At 35.6% G+C, this 23,927-nt stretch overlaps 1 protein-coding gene across 7 annotated transcripts in view; it reads left to right on the plus strand.

Moving 5' to 3' along the window:
* Positions 1 to 23,683, plus strand: part of GOSR1 (golgi SNAP receptor complex member 1) — a 57,600-nt gene extending 33,917 nt beyond the window's left edge. For 2 of the 7 annotated variants that reach the window (XM_025476224.3, XM_025476225.3), the window contains exons 7-9: positions 9,809 to 9,838; positions 16,401 to 16,483; positions 19,239 to 23,220. In XM_025476224.3, coding sequence (XP_025332009.1) covers positions 9,809 to 9,838; positions 16,401 to 16,483; positions 19,239 to 19,363 — 238 coding nt within the window. In that variant the 3' untranslated portion in view covers positions 19,364 to 23,220. Of the gene's footprint in view, positions 1 to 9,808; positions 9,839 to 16,400; positions 16,528 to 16,832; positions 18,734 to 19,238; positions 23,221 to 23,543 lie in introns of those variants that run through there. The other 5 variants (XR_007413043.1, XR_004819147.2, XM_035721572.2 and 2 more) reach the window with 5 other exon arrangements.
* The last annotated feature ends 244 nt before the right edge of the window (positions 23,684 to 23,927 follow it).

Consider the following 23,927-nt stretch of genomic DNA (forward strand, 5'->3'; position numbering starts at 1 on the left):
GTAAATGAGTGACTTTGGGCAATCTGAAACTTAGAAATCGCTGGCCTTCCTCTGTATTTGCCGTTGTATAAGCTATGGATGCCACTGGGAGGGAGGACCTCCTTCTCCATAAGATAGGATATTTGGGATTATAATTTTGTTTTCTTCAATAAGTAAGAAAGCCTATTAGGTTGGTTTCCTTTTCAGGGGAATCCAGCCAACTGTTTTCTTTGACTGCAGTTCAGATGATGCTATAAAATTACCATTATATGAGGATAAATTGTGAATTTGAAATATTTAAAATGACCTATCTTAATGAAAATGTGTTTTAAGAAAACCTATTATTGAAAATCAGTTTTCTACAAAAAAAATATGGAAAATGAAGGCATGAGTATTTGCCTTATAAGATACTTAATATAATTTATGTAAATAGAATGGTCTTATTACATTTAAAATACGACTTAAAATGGCCAAAATGTTACTTTCAGAAAGGGTACCTTTTAAGGAACATACTCATTACATAAAACAAGGGTTATATCTATGTGCTACAAACAACATCAAAGAATTTTCTTGCTATGAAATGACACAAAAAGTTGTTCCTTAGTGGCCATTTCAACCTCACTTCTTCAAGGACATTATCTTTGAATAGAAAACAGAATGGCTTTGTTTTCCAATCAGAGTCTAGCAGTTAGGGTGATTTATTAGCTAGTAGAACTTTAGCTCTGAGATCTGTGGTCAAGAACAAATCCACAAGAAATTTTCATATCTTATAGAAATCAGATAATTATAATAATGGAAGTATATCTAGCTGGTTTTCTGATGATTTGTGTGAAATGCTTAGCTTTCTGTTTTTTCATTTTTATCTAGGCAGATTCACTTGAGTTTAGTTAGATTGAAATGTATTTTCCATATTAGGTTCTGTTTGTTTGTTTTTTAACACTGTTTCACCACAATAATACTACTTAAGGTATGTACCTTTATATTCAGTCTAACTTGGGATTGGATTTGTGTAACTATTGTTGCTGTTTGGTACATTGGTCAACACTTCAGTTTTTAAATTTTTAGCTTTTCTGTTCCATTGTTTATCCCTCTGCCAGTATCATGGTCTTTTTTTTTTCTCCAACAGTCTTGATTACTGCAGCTATGTAATAAGTATTAAATTTGGGTAAATTAATTCCTCTCGTTTACTCTTTTTTCAGAATTGCTTTAACTATACTAATTATTTGGCTTTCTTATAAATTTTACAATAATCTTGTCTATATCTAGGAATTGCATTAAATTTATAAATCAGTTTGGGGAGAATTGACATCTTTACTCTGTTGAGTTTTCCAACCCATGAATGTGGTGTATGTCTCCATTTATTTAGGTCTTCTTTGATTTCTTCATCAATGTTGTGTCTATACAAATTCTGAACTTGTACACAAGTTCTGTACAGTTTTATTAGATTTACGCCTGTTTTTCTTTCAACAGTTATAAATGGCATTCTTTTTAAGTTTGGTGTCCACATGTTTTTTGCTAGTACATAGAAATACAATTGATTTTTGCATATTTATAATGCAACCTTGCTGAACTCATTCTAGAAATTTTTATATAGATTATTTGAGATTTTCTATGTAGACAATCTTGTCATCTGCAAATAAAGATCTATTTCTTCCTTTCCAATCTGTATACCTTTTATTTCCATTTCTTGCTTTATTGCATGGCTAGAATTTCCAGCACTATATTGAATAAGACTGGTAAGAATGGGGTTCCTTGCCCCGTGCCAGATCTTACAGAGAAGTGTTTAATCTTTTACGGCCTTTTTTTTTTTTTAAGATTTTTATTTATTTGAGAGAAAGAGTTTGCATGGACAAGAGAGAGCATGAGCAGCGGAGAGGGGAGAAGGAGAGGGAGAAGTAGATTCCCTACTGAGGAGGGAGCCCGATGGGGTACTCAATCTCAGGACTCTGGGATCATGACCTATGCCAAAGGCAGACACTTAACCGATTGAGCCCCCTAGGCACGTCCAGTCTTTCACTGTTAAGTGTAATGCTAGCTGTAAGTTTTTGTAAATCCTCTATCAAGTTGAGCGAGTATTCCTCTAATTTTTCTGAGAATGTTTCTCATGATGGGTGTTGTATTTTGTCAAACGCTTTTTAGCCTGCTCATATATGGTGGGTTACATTGATTAATTTTTGAATAATTTTTTAAAAAAATTTTATTTAAATTCCACTTAGTTAACATACTGTGTAGTATTAGTTTCAGGTGCAAAATATAGTGACTCAGCACTTCTATACAACATTCAGTGCTCATCTCAAGTGTACTCCTTAATCCCCATCACCTATTTAAACCATTCCTCCATCTACCTCCCTTCTGGTAACCATCAGTTCTCTATAGTTAAGAGTCTGTTTCTTGGTTTCCCCTCCATCCCACATCTTTTTTTCCCCTTTGCTCATTTGTTTTGTTTTTTAAATTCCACATATAAGTGAAATCATACAAGGTTTGTCTTTCTCTGACTGACTCATTTCACTTAACATAATACTCTCCATCTAGCTCTGTTCATGTTGTTGGAAATGGCAAGATTTCATTCTTCTTTATGGCTGAGTAATAAATATATTACTTTATATATATATATTACATATATTATGCATGTAAATATTCCATTATATATATTTACACACACTACATCTTCTTTATCCAGTCATCAATCTGTGCACCCTTGGGCTGTTTCCATAATTTGGCTATTGTAGATAATAAGCAGCAGAGTGCATGTATCCCTTTGAATTAGTATTTTTGCATCTTTTGGGTAAATACCTAATAGTGTGATTACTGGATCATATGGTAGTTCTATTTTTAATTTCTTGAGGACCCTCCATACTGTTTTCCAGAGTGGCTACACTAGTTTGCACTCCCCCCAATAGTGTAAGAGATTTCCCTTTCTCCACATCCTTACCAACACCCTGTGTTTCTTATATCGTTGATTTAGTTATTCTGACAGGTGTGAGGTAGTATCTCATTGTGGTATTGATTTGCATTTCTCTGATGATGAGTGATGTTGAGCAGCTTTTCATATGTCCGTTGGCCATCTGGATATCTTTTTTTTAAAATATTTTATTTATTCATGAAAGACAGAGAGAGAGAGAGAGAGAGAGAGAGGCAGAGACATAGGCAGAGGGAGAGAAGCAGGCTCCATGCAGGGAGCCCGACGTGGGATTCAATCCCAGGTCTCCAGGATCACGCCCTGGGCCAAAGGCAGGCACTAAACCGCTGAGCCACCCAGGGATCCCCTGGATATCTTCTTTGAAGAAGTGTCTGTTCATGTCTTCTACCCATTTTTAATTGGATTATTTGTTTTTTGGGTGTTAAGTCTTATAAGTTCTTTATATATTTTGGATACTAACCCTTTATCAGATACATCATTTGCAAATATCTTCTATTCCGTAGGTTGCCTTTTAGTTTTTTTGGTTATATCCTGATTTTTGAATATTGAAGCCATCTTGCATTCCTGGAATTAACCGCACTTAGTCATGGTGCATAATTCTTTTTATATGTTGCTGAATTCTATTTTACATTTTTAAAAATTAGGAGAACTGAGTTAATTTTATTTATCTCAAGAACCTGTTGAGGAGCTGTTTACTTGGTTATTAAGACAAAAATTGAATGATGACTGTGAACAAGGAGAAAAGTTACCAAATCTGAAAAAGACTAAAGAAATTATAGGAGCATTCATATGTTGTTCATTCTTTGGGGTGAAAGGGGTCAAAGAACTGTTGTCTAGAATATGGATAGTCTGTCCTAGCTATTTATTTATTTATTTATTTTTTTTTAAAGATTTTAGTTTTTTTTTTTTTAATTTTTATTTATTTATGATAGTCACACACAGAGAGAGAGAGAGAGAGGCAGAGACACAGGCAAAGGGAGAAGCAGGCTCCATGCACCTGGAGCCCGATGTGGGATTCGATCCCAGGTCTCCAGGATCGCGCCCTGGGCCAAAGGCAGGCGCCAAACCGCTGCGCCACCCAGGGATCCCTGTCCTAGCTATTTAAATTGCTTCCTAGAACAATAAAATTTAGAATAGAGATCCTCCAGTGACATAAAGGTTGCTAGATGAGAGGAAAGGGGAAGAATAGAGAAATGGAATAAATCTTAAGAGTATAGATTTTTATTAGAGAGAAGTCATTATCTAAAAGTAGTAGGGAAAACTAAAACTGATTGTAGAAGAGAGGAAGAGAGCTATCATTTATTGAGACAGTAAGAGCCAAATTTCTGAAGTCAGACTGAATTTGAATCCCACCTCTGCTAATAATTGTGACCAATGATTAGATTACTTCTTTCAGTCTCCATTTATGTGTGAATGATGAGAATGATATCTACTCTTGGGTGGGGTAGTGTATTACATTCCACATATGAGAGATCATGTGATATTTATCTTTCTCTGTCTTATTTCACTTAGCATAATGCTCTCATGGTCCATCCATGTTGAAAAGGCAATATTTCATTCTTTTTACCACTGAGTAATATTTTATTGTATATATGACAATTTCTTTTTTTTTTAAGATTTTATTTATTTATTCATAAGAGACAGAAAGAGAGGCAGAGACATAGGCAGAGGGAGAAGCAGGCTCCATGCAGGAAGCCTGATATGAGTCTCCATCCCGGGACCCCAGGATCACGCCCTGAGCGGAAGGCAGATACTCAACCACTGAGCCCCCCAGGCATTCTTGTATCACAATTTCCTTATCCATTCACCTGTTGATGAATTTAGGTTGATTCCATAACTTGGCTTTTGTAAATAATGCTGCAGTGAACATGGGGATATGTATTTTTTTTTTTTAGTTAATATTACTACTTTCTATTTTTCACTTTTTATTTCACTTCCCAGAAGTGGAATTGCTGGATCATGTAGTAGTTATATTTTTAATTTTTTGAAGAACCTCCATACTATTTTCCATAGTGGCTGCACCAGTTTATATTCCCACCATCAGTACACAGGGGTTCCCTTTTTTCCACATAATTTCAACAGTTGTTATTTCTAGTCTTTTTGATAATAGCTATTCTAATAAATATGAGGTGATATCTTACTGTGATTTTGATTTGCATTTCCCTGATGATTAAGATGCTCCTTTTCATGTATCTTTTGGCCATTGATACATCTTTTTTTTTGGAAAAACATTTATTCAGATCTTAGGCCACTTTTTATTCAGATTGGGTGTTTTGTTGGTTTTTGTTTTGTCTTGTTTTGCTGCTGAGTTCCTTACATATTGAATATTAGCCCTTTACCAGATATATGATTTGCAAATATTTTCTTCCATTCAGTAAGTTGCCTTTTTATTTTGTTGATTGTTTCCTTTGCTGTACAGAAATTTTTTAGTTTGGAAGAAAAAATATTTTTCATTTGATGTAGTTCCATTTATTTATTTTTGCTTTTGTTGTTTTTGGTATCAAATACAAAAAAATCATCACCAAGATCTATGTCAAGGAGCTTACTGCCTGCATTTTCTTTTGAAAGTTTTATGGTTTCAATTCTTATGTTCAGTTCCCCAATCCATTTTGAGTTAATTTTGTGTTTGGTGTAAGATAGTGTTCCAGTTTTATTCTTTTGCAGTGGCTGTCCAGTTTCCCCAAAAGCATTTGTTAAAGAAATTGTCCTTTCCCGCTTGTGTATTCTTGGCTCCTTTGTCATAAATTGACTATATATGTGTGGCTTTATTTCTGGGCTTTCTGTTCTGTTCTGTTGATCTATGTCTGCTTTTATGCTAGTACCATACTCTTTTAATTACTATAGTTTTGTAATATAATTTGAAATTAGGGAGCATGATGCCTCCGGCTTAGTTTTTCTTCCTCATGATTGTTACGGCTATTCAGGGTCTTTTATGATTCTTTACAAATCTTAGGATGGTTTGTTTTGTTTCTGTAAAAAAAATGCTGTTGGAATTTTGATAGGAATTACATTGAATCTACATATTGCTCTAGGCAGTATGGCCATTTTAACATTAATTCTTCTAATCCATGAGCTTGGAATATCTTTCCACTTATTTATGCCTTCTTCAGTGTCTTGTATTAATGTCACCTTGTGTTTAAATATATTCCTAGGTATTTTATTCTTTTTGATGCAGTTGTAAATGGGATTTTCTTAATTTCTCTTCCTGATAGTTTATTATTAGTGTATAAGACAGATTTTTGAGTCATGGGTTTTGCATTCTGCAACTTTACTGAATTCATTTATTCTAACAGTTTTTTGATTGAGTCTTTAGGGTTTTTAATATGTCACCTGCACATAGTGACAGTTGCTTCCTTCATTGCAGTTTGGATGCTTTTTTTTTTTTTTTCTTTTTCTTACCTCATTGGTCTGTTTAGGACTTCTAAAGCTATATTGAATAAAAGTGACAAGAGTGGGCATCTTTGTTTCTGATCTTAGCTTTCAGCTTTTCATCATAGAGGATATCAGTTGTGAGCTTGTTGTATATGATCCTTATGTTGAGATACATTTCTTACCTGCTTTGTTGAGAGTTTTTATCATAAATGGATGTTGAATTTTGCGAGATGCTTTTTCTGCATTTGTTAAGATAATCATGATTTTTATCTTTCATTTTGTTAGTGTGATGTATCCCATTGATTGTAGATGTCAAATCATCTTTACATCTCTGGAATAAATCCCACTTAATCATGGTGTATGATCTTTTTTTAATGTATTCAATTTGGTTTGCTGACATTTTTGTATAGGATTTTTACATCTGTATTTATCAGGATATTGGCCTATACAGTTAGTCTCCTCTTATCTGTGGTTTCACTTTTCATGATTTCAGTTACCTGTGAACATTACCTTTTCATGATTTCAGTTACCTGTGGTCCAGAGGCAGGTGATCTTCCTTCTGACATATTGTCAGAAGGTCAGTAGTTGCCTAATGCTACTGTTCATTCCCCTCACTTCACCTCATCACATATTCATTTTATCACCTCATATTATCACAAAAAGAAAGGTGAGTACAGTACAGTAAGATATTTTGAGAATGAAAAATCACATTCACATAACTTATTATAGTATATTGTTACAATCCTATTTTATTCTTAGTTATTGTTGTAATCTCTTATGGTGCATAATTTACAAATTAAACTTTATCATAGGTATGTATGAATAGGAAAAAAAAACATAGTATACATAGGTTTCAGTACTATCCATGGTTTCAGACATTCTCTGGGGGTCTTGAAATGTAGTCTTCTTAGACAAAGGGAGACTACTGTAATTTTATTTTCTTATGGCATTTAGAACAGTACATGGCTCATAATCTCTCCATAACTATTAGCTGTCATTATTTTTAGCAAAATTAACAAAATTAATAGTCTGTTCTTTTGCACTTAATTTAGTAGTTTATTTGATTTTATCTTCATAAAAAAATAAGGTTATTTAAAAGATAAGGCTATTAACACAAAACTGGTTTGATGAGGGGCACCTGGGTGGCTCAGTCTGTTAGGCATCTGCCTTAGGTTATGGTCGCAGGTCCTGGGATGGAGCCTGCATGGGCTCCCTGCTCTGCAGGGAGTCTGCTTCTCCTTCTCCATGTGCCCCTCCCTCTGCTCATGCTCTCTCTCTTTTGTGCTCTCTCTCAAATAAATAATATCTTAAAAAAAGAAACTGGTTTGGGAGCACTGAAGTGGCTCAGTTGGTTAAGCATCTGTGTTCAACTCAGGTCATGCCCCTAGGGTCCTGGGATTCAGCCCCAAGTCCGGCTCTCTGCTCAGCAGGGAGTCTGCTTCTGCTTCTCCCTCTCCCGCTGCCCCATCCCCTGCTTGTCTGTGTGAGCGCACACTCAAATAAATAAATAAAATATTTTTTAAAAAACTGATTTGCTGTGATTGGCAATATAATTATTTACTTTCAAATTATACTTCCTGAATCTTAAAATGTCTTTTTTTTTTTTTCTCTTGACCTTCAGTATACTAAGGCTTTAATGAAAACAGTCAACCAAACCATTGTGTTGAACAAGGAGATATTAACCCAGTTATAGTTAACCACTCCCTCTTTTGTGAACTTATGACCACCTTACCAAGATGCCTGTAGGCATATATATTCTCTGTCTCTGTAGTCTGTAGAAGTTAGTACCTTACTTATCTTTGTAGCTCCTGTTTGATGCACTTCTTTTCCAGGGTACTTCCATACATTTGTTAACAAAATAAATGTTTATCATATTTATCAATAGAATTCACCAGAGCAGTGGGTTTATTTGGAAATTTATTATCAACTTTATGCTTAGATTTAGAATTAGTGCATAGTTACTGAGAAACTGCTGTAATAAATAGCAAAAAATACTTAGTGTTTACCGTGTACCAGGTTCTGTTCTAATCACTATATATAAACCTCTCTAATCCTCTTAACAAGTAGAGGTGGAGTGTTTTTGCTTATCATTCCCGTTACAGTTGAAAAAAATGTAGGCATAGGGTAATTTACCTAATGTCCGATTGCTAGTAATTTACCTAATGTCCGATTGCTAGTAGAGACAGCATTCAAAAGCCACATAGTCTGCTTTTAATTCCTCCACTATCTTTGTAATTTTTGAAGTTTGGGTTTTGGTTTGTTTGTTTGTTTGTTTGTTTGTTTGTTTGTTTTTAGGGGTGAGGAGCAAGGGAAGATTGAGAATCTTAAGCAGGCTCCATGCTGGGCATGAACCTGACTTGGGGCTCCATCTCATGACTCTTGAGATCAGGACCTGAGCCTAAACCAAGAGTTAGACACTTAACTGACTGAGCCACCCAGGCGCTCCATGTTATTTTTGAAATTCTCAATCATAGGGCTTATAGAAGGTATTTATGACATTTTTTAAAGTTCATTTTTGTCTCTTAATTCATACATTAATAACTTAGATTTCCTGGTCTACTACTTTATTATGAAACTTCCAGTTATTAGTTGATACCGTGAACTTAGAAATTATTTTGCAAAGTAGTTAGAAAAAAATGTGCAGGTATTCAATTAAGAACCTGCTGTGCAGGGACGCCTGGGTGGCTCAGCGGTTGAGCCCCTGCCTTTGGCTCAGGGCACAATCCCAGGGTCCGGGATCAAGTCCCACATCGGGCTCCTTGTGAGGAGACTGCTTCTCGCTCTGCCTCTGTCTCTGCCTCTCTCTCTGTCTCTCATGAATAAATAAATAAATAAAATCTTAAAAAAAAAAAAAAAAAAAGAACCTGCTGTGCACCTTGGGAGTTAGTTTTCATGCATTCTGCCATAAAGCAGCACCTTTACCTTGATACCTATGAATTCCTTCCTAAAATAGACTTCTTTCTTTCCACTGTGTGAACATAAATAGGCAAACATTTTACAGATCAAAGGTGTGTTTAGTGTCTTTATTCAGATTCTTGAATTGTTTTACAATAAGTAAGCTGAAATTTGGTTTCGTTTCCAAAACAAAACTGTTCCCCAAAAATGGAAGGAACTTTAAGGTGTAAATAATTACTACTTATAGACATCAGAACTATATTTCCTTATCCTGTCTCAACAAGTTGGTTGTAATTCTTAAGGTTTGAATAGGTTGTGGTGACAAGTTTGAGCTATCTAGATTAAAGAAGTTTCATTTCTTTATGCTGTCATTAAAACTGTTCTGTCTTTAATCATCAGGTATTTCTGTGGAAGAAATAGATTTAAGCTAACAAATACAAGTAAGATGAAAATTATACATGTGGATGAATTAAATTTATTTCAGGGCCCAGAATATTCTTCAGATGCTTTCAAAAGTCTTTGATATTCTGTTAATATAAATGGCTGAAAAGTTAACCTCTAACATGTAGAAAAACTAAGTACAAGTTTTAAATTAAATGTGCCTTAATGATTTCAGAATTTTCATTTTCATTTTATTTTCAGTTCAGATCGTCTGATAGAAGAGACAATAAGGTAGGAAAAATTTTTGTTGTACTTTAGTGTGTTTTTTGTTTGCTTGGTACATAAACATGCTAAATTAAACCCTGTAACTAGAGTTAAAGTTAATTTACCATTCTTAAAGATGGGAATTTCACTAGGTTGTGATGTATTTTTACTGTGTCCTTTCCTTATCAGAGACATTTGAAGCCCAGAATTTTTGTTTCTAGAATTAGGCTGACTTACCTAGGTTAATTTTTCTGATTAATTCATATTCAGTACTTTCAGCCTCAATCTTTTCATTCTCAAGTTTTAGTCGAAAACCACCTTTGACATGTGATTTGGCAGATGTCTTATTTATACCATTTATGTAGATTTGGTTTTTTCACAACAGCTGCAGAAAATCTTCTGCAGTAATATTTAGTGTTATCTGTAATAACACTGAAGTAGTTATTGCTTAAGGTAAGGGACATTTATTTGTTGGTCTGAACTGCTTAATTCTCTAGGTTTGGTGAATTTTTAGGTACTGTCTTATGACAATAAAAAAGTAAATGAACTAGATATGATCTCGACAGTTTAGAATTCAGCAGTGTCTAAAGCGTTTCTCGGGAAAGATATAATGAAGTACTTGGAAACATCAACAGACCTGTTTTACTCCTACCAGTGGCCTTGGTGTTGTGCTCAAATGTTCTACATGCTTTATTTTATTTAATTTCTTCAATAACCCAAGAAATAAATACTGTGTCCAAAACAAAAAAGAAATTAAGGTAAGTAATTTGCCTATGATCACATGACTGATAAATTATGTTGAGGATTCAGATCCTCAAATCTGAATCTCTGTAATTCTAGAACTAGGGCTCTATCTAAACTACTACCATATTTAACACCTTGTATAAAGAATACAAGCTTTGGAGTGTGATTTGGTTTGTGCTGCTCATCAGATCTCTGTTCTTGGATAAGTTTCTTGGGGCCTTCATTTTCTCATGTGTTTAAAAACAAGGATTGGGCAGCCCAGATGGCTCAGCAGTTTAGCGCCACCTTCAGCCCAGGGCATGATCCTGGAGACCTGGGATAGAGTCCCATGTCAGGTTCCCTGCATGGAGCCTGCTTCTCCCTCTGCCTGTATCTCTGCCTCTCTCTCTCTCTCTCTCTTCCTGTCTCTCATGAATAAATAAAATCGTAAAAAAAATTTTTTTTAATAAAAATAAAGATTGATGATAATATCTACCCTAAAATACTATTGTGAAGATTAAAGATAGTATAAGGTAAAATGCCTAATACAATGCCTAGCTGATACTAGGTAATCTATAAGTAGTAGCTGTATTACTAATGCAAACTGTTTTAATTTTTTATTTTGATATTTCAGAAAAATTCCAAGAGTACAAAGAATTCCCATATACCCTTTACTTAGATTCCCCACATTAACATTTTGCCACATTTGCTTTTTCACTTTTTTCCTGAACTATTTAAAAATAAATTGTAGACATGATGCCTCTCTACCACTAAATATTTCATTGTTCATATTTTAAATATGTATTTATATTGATATGGACTCATAGATTCTTATTTTATTCAGTAGGTTATAATGTTTCTATCATTATTTAATAAAGTATAATCACTTACAGTAATATGCAATTATCATATCTGGAGATTTTGTTTAAATTACATGCACTAGGTTGTCCATCTGAACAAAGTTTTCACACAATTGCCTAATTGTCAACTGAAATATTTTTCTTTGACTCCTTCCCTTTCATCAACACATAAAGTAAAATCACATTTGCCAAGGATTTTTTTACTTAAAGTTTCCCTATAATCCTGTTCCTTTTTTTCTTCCTATTATTTCCTCCTCTTTCTGCCTGATTTTTTCTGGGCCAGCCTGCCTTAATTAAACTGTTTAACTCAAAGCTGACCTATTTAAGGGCTAGTAATATGAGTATAAAAATTTGGAGTACTTCCTAGGATAGGAACCTTTGAGAACCGTTAATCACTGCTACGACTATTTTGCTAGTTAAAAAGAAAATATATATATAATTATAAGGGCTTTTTTATTTCATTATTTGCCTTTATTTCAAAATATGGTAGGTATCACAAGTGAAATTTTACTGACTCTGAAACTAGTTATAATTACTTATAGATTCTATAAAATTTAAGTGCCAAATAATTATTTGTGCATATTCTCTATTTAACAGTTTACTTTTTCCTTTCCTTTTGGAGATTTTAAGAATATGTGCAAACTGAATATAGACTCTGGCATCAATTAATTGAAAAGAACTAATATTTTTAATATTTATTCTTAAGCTTTAAACCTAGTATTGTCTGTTGAAAAACTATGTGTCTGAGTTTAGAACTAAAGCAAGTAAGAAAGTTCCAGTAAGCACATCAAAAGCACATCAATGATTTATCATTTTAAAAGTATTACATATTATTTGGAGCTTATGTTTGCTTCTGAGTATTTGACCTTTGAAATAACAACAGCCTAGAGTTCACTCAGCTTGACTCCACATGATGCAATGAGATGGGAAAGTATATCTAGATACATTCTGTGTGGTACTGGCAATCATGCATATTCAACAAGATAATAACATAATGTATGATGATAATACCCATTCTCTAAGGAATACAAAGTGCTTTGTGGAAATTATTTTTTAATCTTCTTTATCTACTTCTGAGACAAAGTGCATGGGAGATGGTGATAGTATAGTCCCAGTGTAAAAAACAGAGGCATATATGATTCAAAGATTGCCTTCAGAAGCTCAGCCTCACTTTAAATGAAGTTGTGTTACTTTATATAAGACCATCATACCCCTTTTAAAGTACATAAATTTATGTTAAAACAACCACATTTTAAATGTATCCTATTTTGTTACAGACATAATTATGAATAAGAACTAATGATGCAAAAGATGTTGTTAGTTTGGACTCTCCTTGTGTTCTTTTGGATTTGGGATCTAAAATTCAGTGTAAAGTTAACATTGTGGGGTTCCTTCTGTTTTACTCTCTTCTGGTTGTTATCCAGGCCTGCTCCACTGCACTGGTCCAGGGGTCCCTGTTACCTTCAAATACCGCCATTTTTGGATCAGCTATTTCTTTTTTTTTTTTTTTTTTTTAAGATTTTATTTATTTGTTCATGAGAGACACAGAAAGAGAGAGGCAGAGACACAGGCAGAGGGAGAAGCAGGCCCCATGCAGGGAGCCTGAAGCGGGACTCATCCCGGATCCCGGGGATCATGACCTGAGCTGAAGGCAGACACTTAACCACTGAGCCACCCAGGCGTCCCTGGATCAGCTATTTCTTGAATTTAGTGTCTTCCATTTTCTTAGTTTATTCCCTCATTATGCCAGACCATATTCTTTAGTAGTTTCCTAAGACAGAACAAGAGGTCCAATTTTGGACTTCTCACATATATCCTTGATTCATTGTTTAGCTAAGTTAAAGAGTTCTGGTTAGAAATAATTTTGAAATGTTTGAAGGTACTGTTTTTAAGTTCAGTGCCAGTTGAGATATCTGGTCCTTTGAATGTGATGAGCTTTTTTCTTCTGGAAACTTTTAGGGTCTTTTTCCCCCATGTTTTGGGGTGTTCTTTAACCTCCCCATAGTGAGCTTAGCACACATCTTTTCCAGTTCATTGCACTGGACATTGGGTGGGCTACTACCATCTGGAAACACATCTTCAGTTCTGGGAAATTTTCTTAAACTATCATTTTCCTACCTCCTTTTTCACTGTTTCATTTCTGGTTTTTTTTTGCTTTTAACCGGTAATAAATAGGTTGGACCTTCTGTTGTTCCTTTCTTACCTTTTCTCTGTTTTCCATTTATCTTTTTTTCAACTTTCTGAGAGGTTTACTCGATTTGTCCTTTCAATGCTTCTATTACATTTTAATTTCCGTTCTTTTTTAAAATTTACACCAGTTTTTCTAAGGAGTGGGTACACTCTTACACACACATAGATTTATGTTTATGTTTCATGGTTGTGATGCCTTCTTTTCTCTCTCTGAAGACATTAAATATAATTTGATTTTAGAGTTTCTTGAGCTTCTATTACTGCCTGTTTCCTCAGATTCACTTTTCTGTTTGCTGGTTAGTTGGTTTGGATCCCTGCCTTTCATTAGAGGCTTTTCTCAAACTCATAGTGATTCTTGGTTCTTTGTTCATATTTAAGGGTAAGGCTCCAAAATCCAGTACCTGGAAGCTCGTTCTGTGTACTTGAGTGGTGGGACACTTGCCAAGTGGTAGACCCCACAGTGGATGATCAGAAGGGGGCCTGGCTGTTTCATTGAGAGCTTCATAATGTCAGTATCTCTAAGATCTCTTCTAGGTTAGATCTTCTACTGAGCTTGGGGCAGTCACCTGACTTAATGGTTCAGGAAAGGTAATGTAGGGGTCTGGCATTTACTTGTACAAATTCCATTTTTAGCCCTATTCCACAGTTTTGCCTTCAAAGATACCTGATCCCCTTAATTCATTTTTTTTTTCTCATCTCCTCAATTCTTTATCTTTTCTGGGATCTGGGAAAAACTTTTATAATCATTGCTTGACTCTTGGTGGTACTGAGGCAAATAACTGCAGTAGATTTGGTGCTGATAATGTTATTCACATTTCTTAGTCACTCAGGTAGAATTCCTGCAATTTTCTTTTCAATTTTCTTTATTATGTATGTGTACAGTGTTCTTTTTGTAACAGTTTAAATAATTCTAAAATATATAAAGAAAAAGTTCATTTCCTGGTAGTGTCCCTCCATTCCTGTCCCCTGAGTAACTTATAATAACTGACAGTTGTTAATATCTTTCTAATATGCTCACTGTCATACAGGTGTATACAAAGATGGTTTATTGCTTGAAATGAAAAAAAGATTTCATACTTTACACATCGTGTGCCTTGCTTTAATCATTCAGTATATCATAAAAATCCCTCTTGGTTAATAGAAATAATGCCATCCTATTCTTTTTAATAACAAAGTATTATTTCATAGTGTGGTTAAATCATAATCTGTTAAACCTTTCCAGTGTTGTTTCCATTTGGGCAGTTGTTTTTGTGTGTTTGTCTTTTACTATACCAAATAGTGCTCTAATATATATCCTTTTATCTGTCTCTTCACACACTTGTTTCTTCTTTGCCTCCTTCTCAATTCTTGAAATTTCATGTTTTATTTGCCATTTGCTTAGAGTACTCCCTCTAGCATTTTTCTCCAGTAGGATAGCTGGTGTTGCCTGTTCAAAAATATGTTCATTCAGCTCCCAGATGGGTTAAGCTAAGAGACCTCTAAGCAGAGACCCCTACCAGAAGTGGCAGTAGGCAACCCAGCAGTTTTTTCTTCTTCAGGACTCGTGGCCTGTCAGTTGTCAGTTCATAGGTTCTTCTAGTTGTATGTAGCAGCCCTTTACCAGCTGCAGGTACCAGAAGCAGTTCTGTCCATTACTGCAGCTCCAGTGCATGCAGGTCCATGTCTTCCACTCTCGGGTCTCCTCAGGATGCAGTGAAACATAGATCTTTGCCCCAGGCTTGGAGAAAAATCTAGTCTTTCCTGTCGTTAGTTCCTTGGTTCTTCCCTTGCTTGAAAGAGTATAACCTACCTGGCTTTCTTCCTTGGAGATTTCGAAAGAATGTGGGATCTCAGATGGACCCCTCCCCTACATATCTGCCTTAGTTCTTATGTTTCTCCATGGAAGAAATTGGACCAGAAATGCGGTCAGGAATTTGTGCTCTGATCATCATCTTCCTGGAATCTCTTCATCTCTGTTCCTTTTTTTTTTTTTTTTTAATGTTTCATATATTTTCAGATTTAAGAACACTCTGTTTCTTGCTGTTTTTTCTGTCAGTATCTATAGCATTCTACTGTGTATTACATGTCAAAATGGATACTGACCTGCCCTCTAGGTTTCTAATGTCCAGGGAAATAAGGCTGTTGAAAGTTGACCCTGGCAGTGACAGCAAAAAAATACCAACTGAGATTCTTTTAAAATAGGATATCAGTGTAGTCACTTGGAAGAGACTATTAGTTTTTGTAAGGGAAGGGACTTTTTCCCATCTCTCTTAGGCATTTAGTGAATGTGTAACCTTTGTCAAAACCTACTTGGAAACCCAGCATAATGTTGCACATGTCTCCTAAAATCTGCCTGGTTGATTGTCAAGTAGAATTCTGGAACATAATCTTTTCATAAATTAAAGGCTGGTTATATATGAATATTTTGTGATGTGTTACACTTTAGGTTCTATTTTTATGATCATAATTTCATACTTCCCTCTCAACAGTTTTTCTGATAAAGGATATTTTAGTAGCTGGCCCCTTTCAAAACGATTTTAAGAAGCTTTTGTAATAGTGATTTGTCTGTTATTTCATTTGTTACTTTGGGAAAACTCACAGGAACTGGCTTACTGCCTTGTCCAAAAAGATACCAGAGGATAGCAGTGGGGATGGAGTGGTCATTCAGGAAAGGGATAGCGTTAAGGTGACTTGGGAAATGATTTTTTTTTCTCTGCGCATGCTTTTCAAGATTATGTTGCTTATTTTAGTTTTCTGTTCACTTTTACGGGTGTGATGGATCCATACAGGATAATTTTAAATGCCAATGTAATTATCTTCTCTTTCCCCCTCTTCAGCATTGCTATGGCAACAAAAGAAAATATGACTTCACAGAGAGGAATGCTGAAGTCAATTCAGAGCAAAATGAATACTTTGGCCAGTATCCTTTTTGAAATTTTGAAATCACTAGTTTTTGGTGGGGAGGTATCTATGCCTTTTTTGCGGGGCGGAGCGGGGGGGGGGTGGCGGTTAGGTTGCCATCATCAAATAGCAGTTGAGGCCATTAGTAATTACATAATATGAATATGCCTTGCATTCCTACTTTATAAAAGTTGATTTTGTTTAGTGCCATTTGTAAAAGATTGTACACCATAAGTCTGATACTAATAGATTCAGAAAATTATAAATGAATTTTCAAATTACAAAATTATTTTACATTTTAAAAACTCTTGAATCCATGTTAGAATGCCACAGTATATATTATTCTTACCTCAACATCATAAATTACGTGCTTTTTCTTACTTTTTTTTCCCAGTTTGGAGGATAAGTCAGTAGCAGATGCTTAGAAGGAGAAAGAAGGAGACAGACATCCGTACATTTAGAGGAGTTGTATTTTCATTGTGACTCTTCATGCACAAGCTGAATGCTAGGATAGATTGTTTCTTGTGACTTCTACCTTTTTAATTCTTGAGTTTCCTGATTTGAATTAGGATTATTAATACTTCCACAAAACCCAGTGGGGAAACTGGTAAGCCTGCTACTCTGAAATATTCTGTTTACTCTCTGAGAAGTCAAGCCTTTTGGAGAAAAAGTTTTCTTTCCCGGTTACTAAGAGAGGAAGAACCTATAATTTTCAAAAGCTGAGTATCTTCTGGTCCTAGATAATTTAAGGCCACTTTTAGTTTGATACTTAATTCCCTAAGGAATATCCTGGAGTGTATTGGTATTTTCTAGTTTTTTGTGAGTTTTGTTCTTGTTTTTATCACCCTAAATATAAAACCATACATCTGCAATCATTTATATTTTATATTGGGTTACACAGTTTACAGAGTACTGTTACATATACTTGTATCATCAAATTATGATACTTCCAGAAGAATGTGTGTTCAAAAAAATCAAATAAAATGAGTGTTAGGACTCCATAGAGAGGTAGCAACAGAAACCTAATTCAGACTGACTTAAGGGGGGAAAGGAGGAAATTAGTTTGTATATATGTATCTAAAATTCATGGGTAGAATTTGACTTAAGACATGACTCAAAAAAAAAAAAAAAAAAAAGACATGACTCAATTCAGGAGCTCAGATTTATGGTCAGATTTCATTGTTAAACTGCCGTTCCTCTCTCTCTTTTCCCCCTACCTATTCCACTTCTTATCTTTCCTGTGGTTGACCTTATTCTCAGGTTTTCTCCTTATGGGGACAGAGATGGCTATAAGAGTCACCTTCTACTAGTTCAGAAGTCCCAGTGGAAAGGTGGGTCTTTTCTAACAGCTGTGATAAAAGTTTCAAGAGGACTGTAATTGCCCCAGCTAGGGTCACTGGAAAGGAATATTCTTCCTGGCCAGTCCTGAGTTCTATATATACCTGATGGCAGAGGACAAGGTCAGCCCACACTCTTACATGGACTGAACTAGATGACTATAGAAGAAGACAGAGGGGACTCCCTAAAAGTAAACTGGACAGAAATGTGCACATTAGAGACAAGGTTTCCTAATGCTGAGAGTTTGTGTACTCTAAGGGGATTGTTGATCTTTTTACTCAGCAAAAAAAGATTCAGCATTTGTTCTATATGAGATTGGTATCTTGTAAAAGTTATTGCCTATTATTTCATGCCTCCTGTTCTTATATATTTTTAAAATTATTTCTGAAAAATTTTTTTCATTAGTTCAGAAACACATTCATACAGTATGTGAAGCTCTATCCTGGGTAGACAGGGAATTTCAGGATTAGTAGAAGACATGGTCCTAATCATATAATATGTGGAATATATAAATACATGAATATAGTCCCTGCTGAGTAGTTTAATGACAGAAAAATGCAATAAGGATTCACAGGGTGGAGATACAATTCCAGCCCTCTAGTACTGTAGGTGGGTTTTGTTGGTGGTTTTTCTGACTTTGATATGATACCTCTGTTAACAAAGAGGATTCACCTGCAGGTATATTGTCAGAAATGCAAGAGTATAGGATGAGCACACATGTGCTGTGGTCTACAACATACAAACTAGAGCATGAAGATATTTTAAAATACTAAGTAAAATGTAGTTGTGACTGTTTTTAAACCTCTAAAATTGGAAACTTCCTATCTTTTTTTATGTTTCCCAAGTAGGACAGCTAGAGAGCAGTGTAACCTACTTTCCTACCATATCCTATCTACTGCTGCAAAATAAATTTAAAAATTTAAATAATTCACCAGTGACTGATTTCTTCAGACCCTAGAGTTGGTTCCCACCAATTCCATTCCAAGGGGCTTATCACCCTGTGAGGAGAGGATCAGTTACTTCTTCAAAACTCTTCTGGCAAAACTTCCCACTCTCCTGAGAGAAGGGGTTTAAAGAGAGTGGGAGGTAGGGAAGAGAGGGAGAGGAAGGAAGAGAGAGGGAGGGGGGAAGCCGGGGTGGTAGCAGTCGTAGTTGGCTGTACCTGTGCCTCCCTGCCCTGCAGTGTTCCTCTCTTCACACACTGGTTCCCACCCTGACCTGGTCGTAATGCCTCAATTTGGGGGGACTTTGAGCAGTAGGACATCCCTAGCTTGGGCATGTGTTTTTTTAAGACTCCCTCTGTGTAATTTTCTTCTCCTGTATTTCTTCTCATTATTTATTGTTTCTGGACTACACTGATCTCTCTTTTTGTGACTCCTGTGACTTTTATCTAAAGAGGCTTCTTCAAATATGACCTTAATAAAGATTTCCCAAAGATCGTTTTCCTGCTGTGAACAGCCTGATCCAGCGGATCAATCTTAGGAAGCGGCGAGACTCACTCATCCTGGGTGGTGTCATTGGTGTCTGTACCATCCTATTGCTGCTGTATGCTTTCCATTGATGGAACATCTCCAGGGACTCTTAACAACCACCACTTTCACACCCTGATCTGGAATAAGGAAAAGTAGGAAGGAGAAGTTGATGCCCTGATGATTATCCTGACCAGCAGGATTAATTCAAGACTGGTAGCGGTGGACTCTGCTGTGACATGGTCAGGTTGAGCTGAAGCCACAGTTTTGCTGTGCTATCTTTTCTAACACATATTTCCTTCTGTTTTTAGTTTAAAAAAAAAAAAAAAGTTTTCAGTTGCTTTTGTCTTCCTAAGAGGTAAGTAAACCAATCAGAAACAGTTTCTGTGCTTCAGTAATAGTGTCGAAGGCTGATGACAAGCCAGGTCTTATATCTGGACTCTTCAGAAAACCAGGTTTCTCTATATCCAAAGACTGCTTTCCTTTCAGCCCCAGATTGGGTTGTGAATAAAAATAGTTCTTCTCCTTTTATTTTACACTCATGATGAGAAATAACAAGTCATTTCTTGATAAGCTGTGCTACAAATTTCTACTCTGAGTCCCTGTTTTGGTATTCAAGGAAAATTACATTTTTCACAGATTCTTTGAGATGCCAACAGATAACTTCAACATAGTTGAGGTTGTCTGAAGCAGAAGACAAACACTGCAAAAAAAAGCTTTTTTTTTTTTCCTTCTTTTTGTAAATTGTATGCACACTGGGGTTAACTGTATTACTGGAAAAGCATCAAGAATAACAGGCTTTTTTTCAGTCATTGTTTTGATTTTTTGCTTCTTCCATAGGATTAATATTTGCTATTACAAGTAAATGAAATTTCAGTTCTACAGTGATAAAAGTAGCTGATAGCCAATGTCTGTCATCACCCCCACCTATTCCTCATGTCAGAATCGACTCTTGAGTGAGGGGACTGGTCAGTTTTCAGTGAGATCTATTCAACAAGCCACATGTAAAAAGACATTGAGGGGTCACCGTCCAGATAATTCCAGTTGTAAATGCTCCATGATCTAGGAGCAAAAGTTTAAGAACTACTGCCTGATGTTCTAGAAATTCTGGGTGTTATGAAAACCTATTCATTCCAAATCTGTTAAGCTTTTCCAAACATCCAGAGAATGCTTTTACTATTGAAGGTGCGTGTGTCAGAATCTCGCTATGTCTGCATCTGACTTCTACTACCGCCCCTGGACAGCGATAGAATTTTAAACCACCCACCCAAATTCTTTTCAGGCTTACCGTTTCTCCATTTCTGTACACGTATGACTTACTTGTCCAACTGAACTACCACAGATAGCTTGAAGACGTCAATATCTACACTCCTCACTAAGAAAGAAGGTTGCCCTTCACTGTTGGAATGTTGACTATGGTATTTATAGTGTTGGCTTCAGACTCTGCCACAGGGAATAAAAGGATATTAGCATGCAGTTCTTAACTACATCACAGTATATGGGCGATGACATTCAGGTGAACTTAATACACAGTATACTAACCCCTGGTCTGATATAGAAACTGAGAGGTGTTTCCTTCTGGTGTCAAAGTTTTATTACGTTCCGGGTGTGAAAGGCATTTGATATATATTTTTTTTTAACTGTGAGGTTTATTTTTCTAAATATGGGTTGATTAATAGGTTACTTGATTGGGGATGCCCTTAAAAGAAAGTAAGTTTTCCCAATGTGGATCATAAAGGATCAGAGAAGTTCATTTATTAAATTCTGTGTTGGGAGAACAAAACTACTCTCCCCTGACAGTTTATTATTATCTTTGATTTTTCAAAGGGCCTTGATTGGTGGTTGTGCCTCAGCTAGAATTTATGGGACTTCCATTGCTATATGGTTGGCATTTATACAATCTGAAGTATCATAAATAAAGTTATTTATTTAATTATATAACCAGTCTTTTTTACTGGTCTGATTATTTGGTACATTCATTAATGCTGATTGTGTGAGAGTAAACTGAGGGCCTGAGCTAATTTAGCTTGCTGCACTAAACACTACTTTTTGATGGCTGATGAGCCTTTCTATTAGGGTTATGCTTAAATGAAGTAATAGAATTATGTTATTTTCTTTATGAAAATTAACTAGTTTTTCCAAGCAACTTGAAAAAGCTTGGTGTGAGATGTTGGTGTCAGGTAGGTCTGACTAACTGCCCAGTGCTGTAGCCCATAGTGAGGTGACCCCGGGATCAAATGTAGATAGTCAGGATAGGGCTTGTCCTCTCCTCCTACAGTTCCTTCATTCACAGAAAGAAATCCTGGAATAAGGAAGTAGAAGTGTGCCATTTACAAGAAGAGGATTTGAATCCCATGATAGCAGATTTGAACTCCTTCAGTTTTGTGCCATTTAACTTTTTTTTTTTTTTTAACCATCTTTGTTTTCTCCCCTTTTTCTCCCCTTACAGACCTACTGCTAGGCTCAGGGGCCAACTGTAAGTTGCTTGTTACAGCCAAGAGGTCAGAAGGAAGTGGCCTCTTAGGGGAAATTATTCTCCCTCGGCCATTGTCTTATATAATAATAATAACGGATCTTTCCTTTGGGATCATTTTGGTAACCATTCAAAACTTTTCCCTTTCACTAAGAAGGCAAAACAAGGGAAAAAATTCCCAAAAGTATACTGAGATTTTGTTTTAATGTGTGTTGATAACTTTAGTTAAAAATGTTTAATTTACTACTAAGTTCAAACCCAGATATCCATATGCTTCAGTTCATCTGTCCTGGCGCCCTCTACATTCTTTTAGAGTTTTTAATGATGCTGAAGGATTCCCTATAACCTGCATTTCTCACCCTTAATTTTTCTAGTGTTAGAAAAGGGCTTTCCTATGTACCAAAATCCCCTATGTACCAAAATCTACTTGTACAGAATGCCTTTTTCCCTTCTGCAGATCAGGCATGGAAGTAAAATCCTAAGAATTGAAACAAGTGAAGAGAGGAGGCATCACACGGGCACTTTTTGTACCTGAAACCAAATAATATTTACTTTAGGTCTTTCCTACTGGATGCTGAATACATCTAACTAGGACAGTGTACTTATTGAGACTTTTGATGTCATGACTTTGGCCTCTGTGGAACTGAGGCACCCTGGACTTGCATTCCCACCATTGATTGTCTATTTCACTGTTAATAATCTCAGCCTGATGAAAAGGACTTTAAAGAACTGGACTAACTTTTTTGGTTTTCTAATACCTCATGTTTGATCATTAGCCGGATATGATTTCTTAAAAATTGACCGAGTTCTCTAACTTGCTGCGGAGGTTAAATGGACATGTCTAGGATTACACTAAATGTGGCAAATGTAACTAAAGCACAAATGGATTCCACTCAGAAAAGTAAAATGATTGTGCTCCATTCTCCTTTTGGGTTAGAGGTGGTTTAGCCTGATCTCTGTACAGATGCAGAGCTTTTCATCATGGTCTTTATAAACCAATCTCGTTATTCTTTCTTTTTTTTTTTTTTTCGTTATTCTTTTATAAACTTGCATACTCTTAAGCTTCTCTGGGAAAAAATAAGGACTAAGTAACTCTGAAGGATGTTTATTGGATAAAAAGCTGAGATATAGCTGAGCCATGTCTTGAGGGATCTTTCTTATTTTCTTTGTACCTAACGTCTCTCTTTAGTATAAGAGTATTTGCATCTGTTCCCATCCTGTTAGTTCTGAGAGAGGAAGGGAAGTCATTTCCAGTCACACTTTACCAGGATGAGAGATGTCTCCTCATGAAAAAATGCCAATACAGATTTTTTAAAAATCTATTCCAAATGCACTTTCTAATTTTTTTGCTTTTAAAATGGCTTCTGGAACCAGATTTATTGTATTTGTACTTAATTTTTGTTGTCATCTAAATGTGCATTTTCTGACTGTATAGAAGCTTTGTTATGTAATTTAATAATAAATTAGAAATCTAAATGGTTGTGCCTATGGTTGTTTGTATTGAAATAGTACCATTGAGTTAGTTTGCAATAATGATTATGAAATCTTGGGTATAGATAAGTATTTTTCATGATGTCCTAAAACCTAGAGTGAAGTAGTATTGGTACTGAAAAGCTGCCCCCTCACCTATCGTTCAAAAACATCATATGAATATTCCATTGATAATTTAGCCCAAGAAATGAAAGAGAATCTCTTCTCAAAATGAAACTTCAGAAGGTATGACAGGAATGTAAAATTGTAGAATTTAGCAAGAGAAATGGGTTCTTATCCTCCCTAAATAATGACTTTTTATCCTACAGATCAGAACTTGATTGTCTACCCCACCAGAGAATGAAAATCTCTCATCATCCGTTACCTCTCCAAAATGTTTTTATTCATGTTTTCTGCATCCTTTTTTAAAATAACAATACAATTGAAATAAAATTCATGTACCATAAAATCTACTCTTTCATGGTGTGTGCTGATGGGGTATAGTGTATTAGTTGTGCAACCAGCACCACTAACTTCAAAACCTTTTTATATCACCCCCAAAAAAGCAGCACCATTCCCATTAGCAGTGACTCCCTTCCCCCTCTCCTTTTTATCCAACCAGAGTGTTCTTACTGTCTTGGCCACCCCAGTTTTTCCCTCTTACCCATTGACATGATTTCCAAAGTACCCCCTTCTTTCTTGAGATCTTGATA

This window comes from Canis lupus, chromosome 9 (assembly GCF_003254725.2).
Source record: "Canis lupus dingo isolate Sandy chromosome 9, ASM325472v2, whole genome shotgun sequence".
Lineage (NCBI taxonomy): Eukaryota > Metazoa > Chordata > Mammalia > Carnivora > Canidae > Canis > Canis lupus.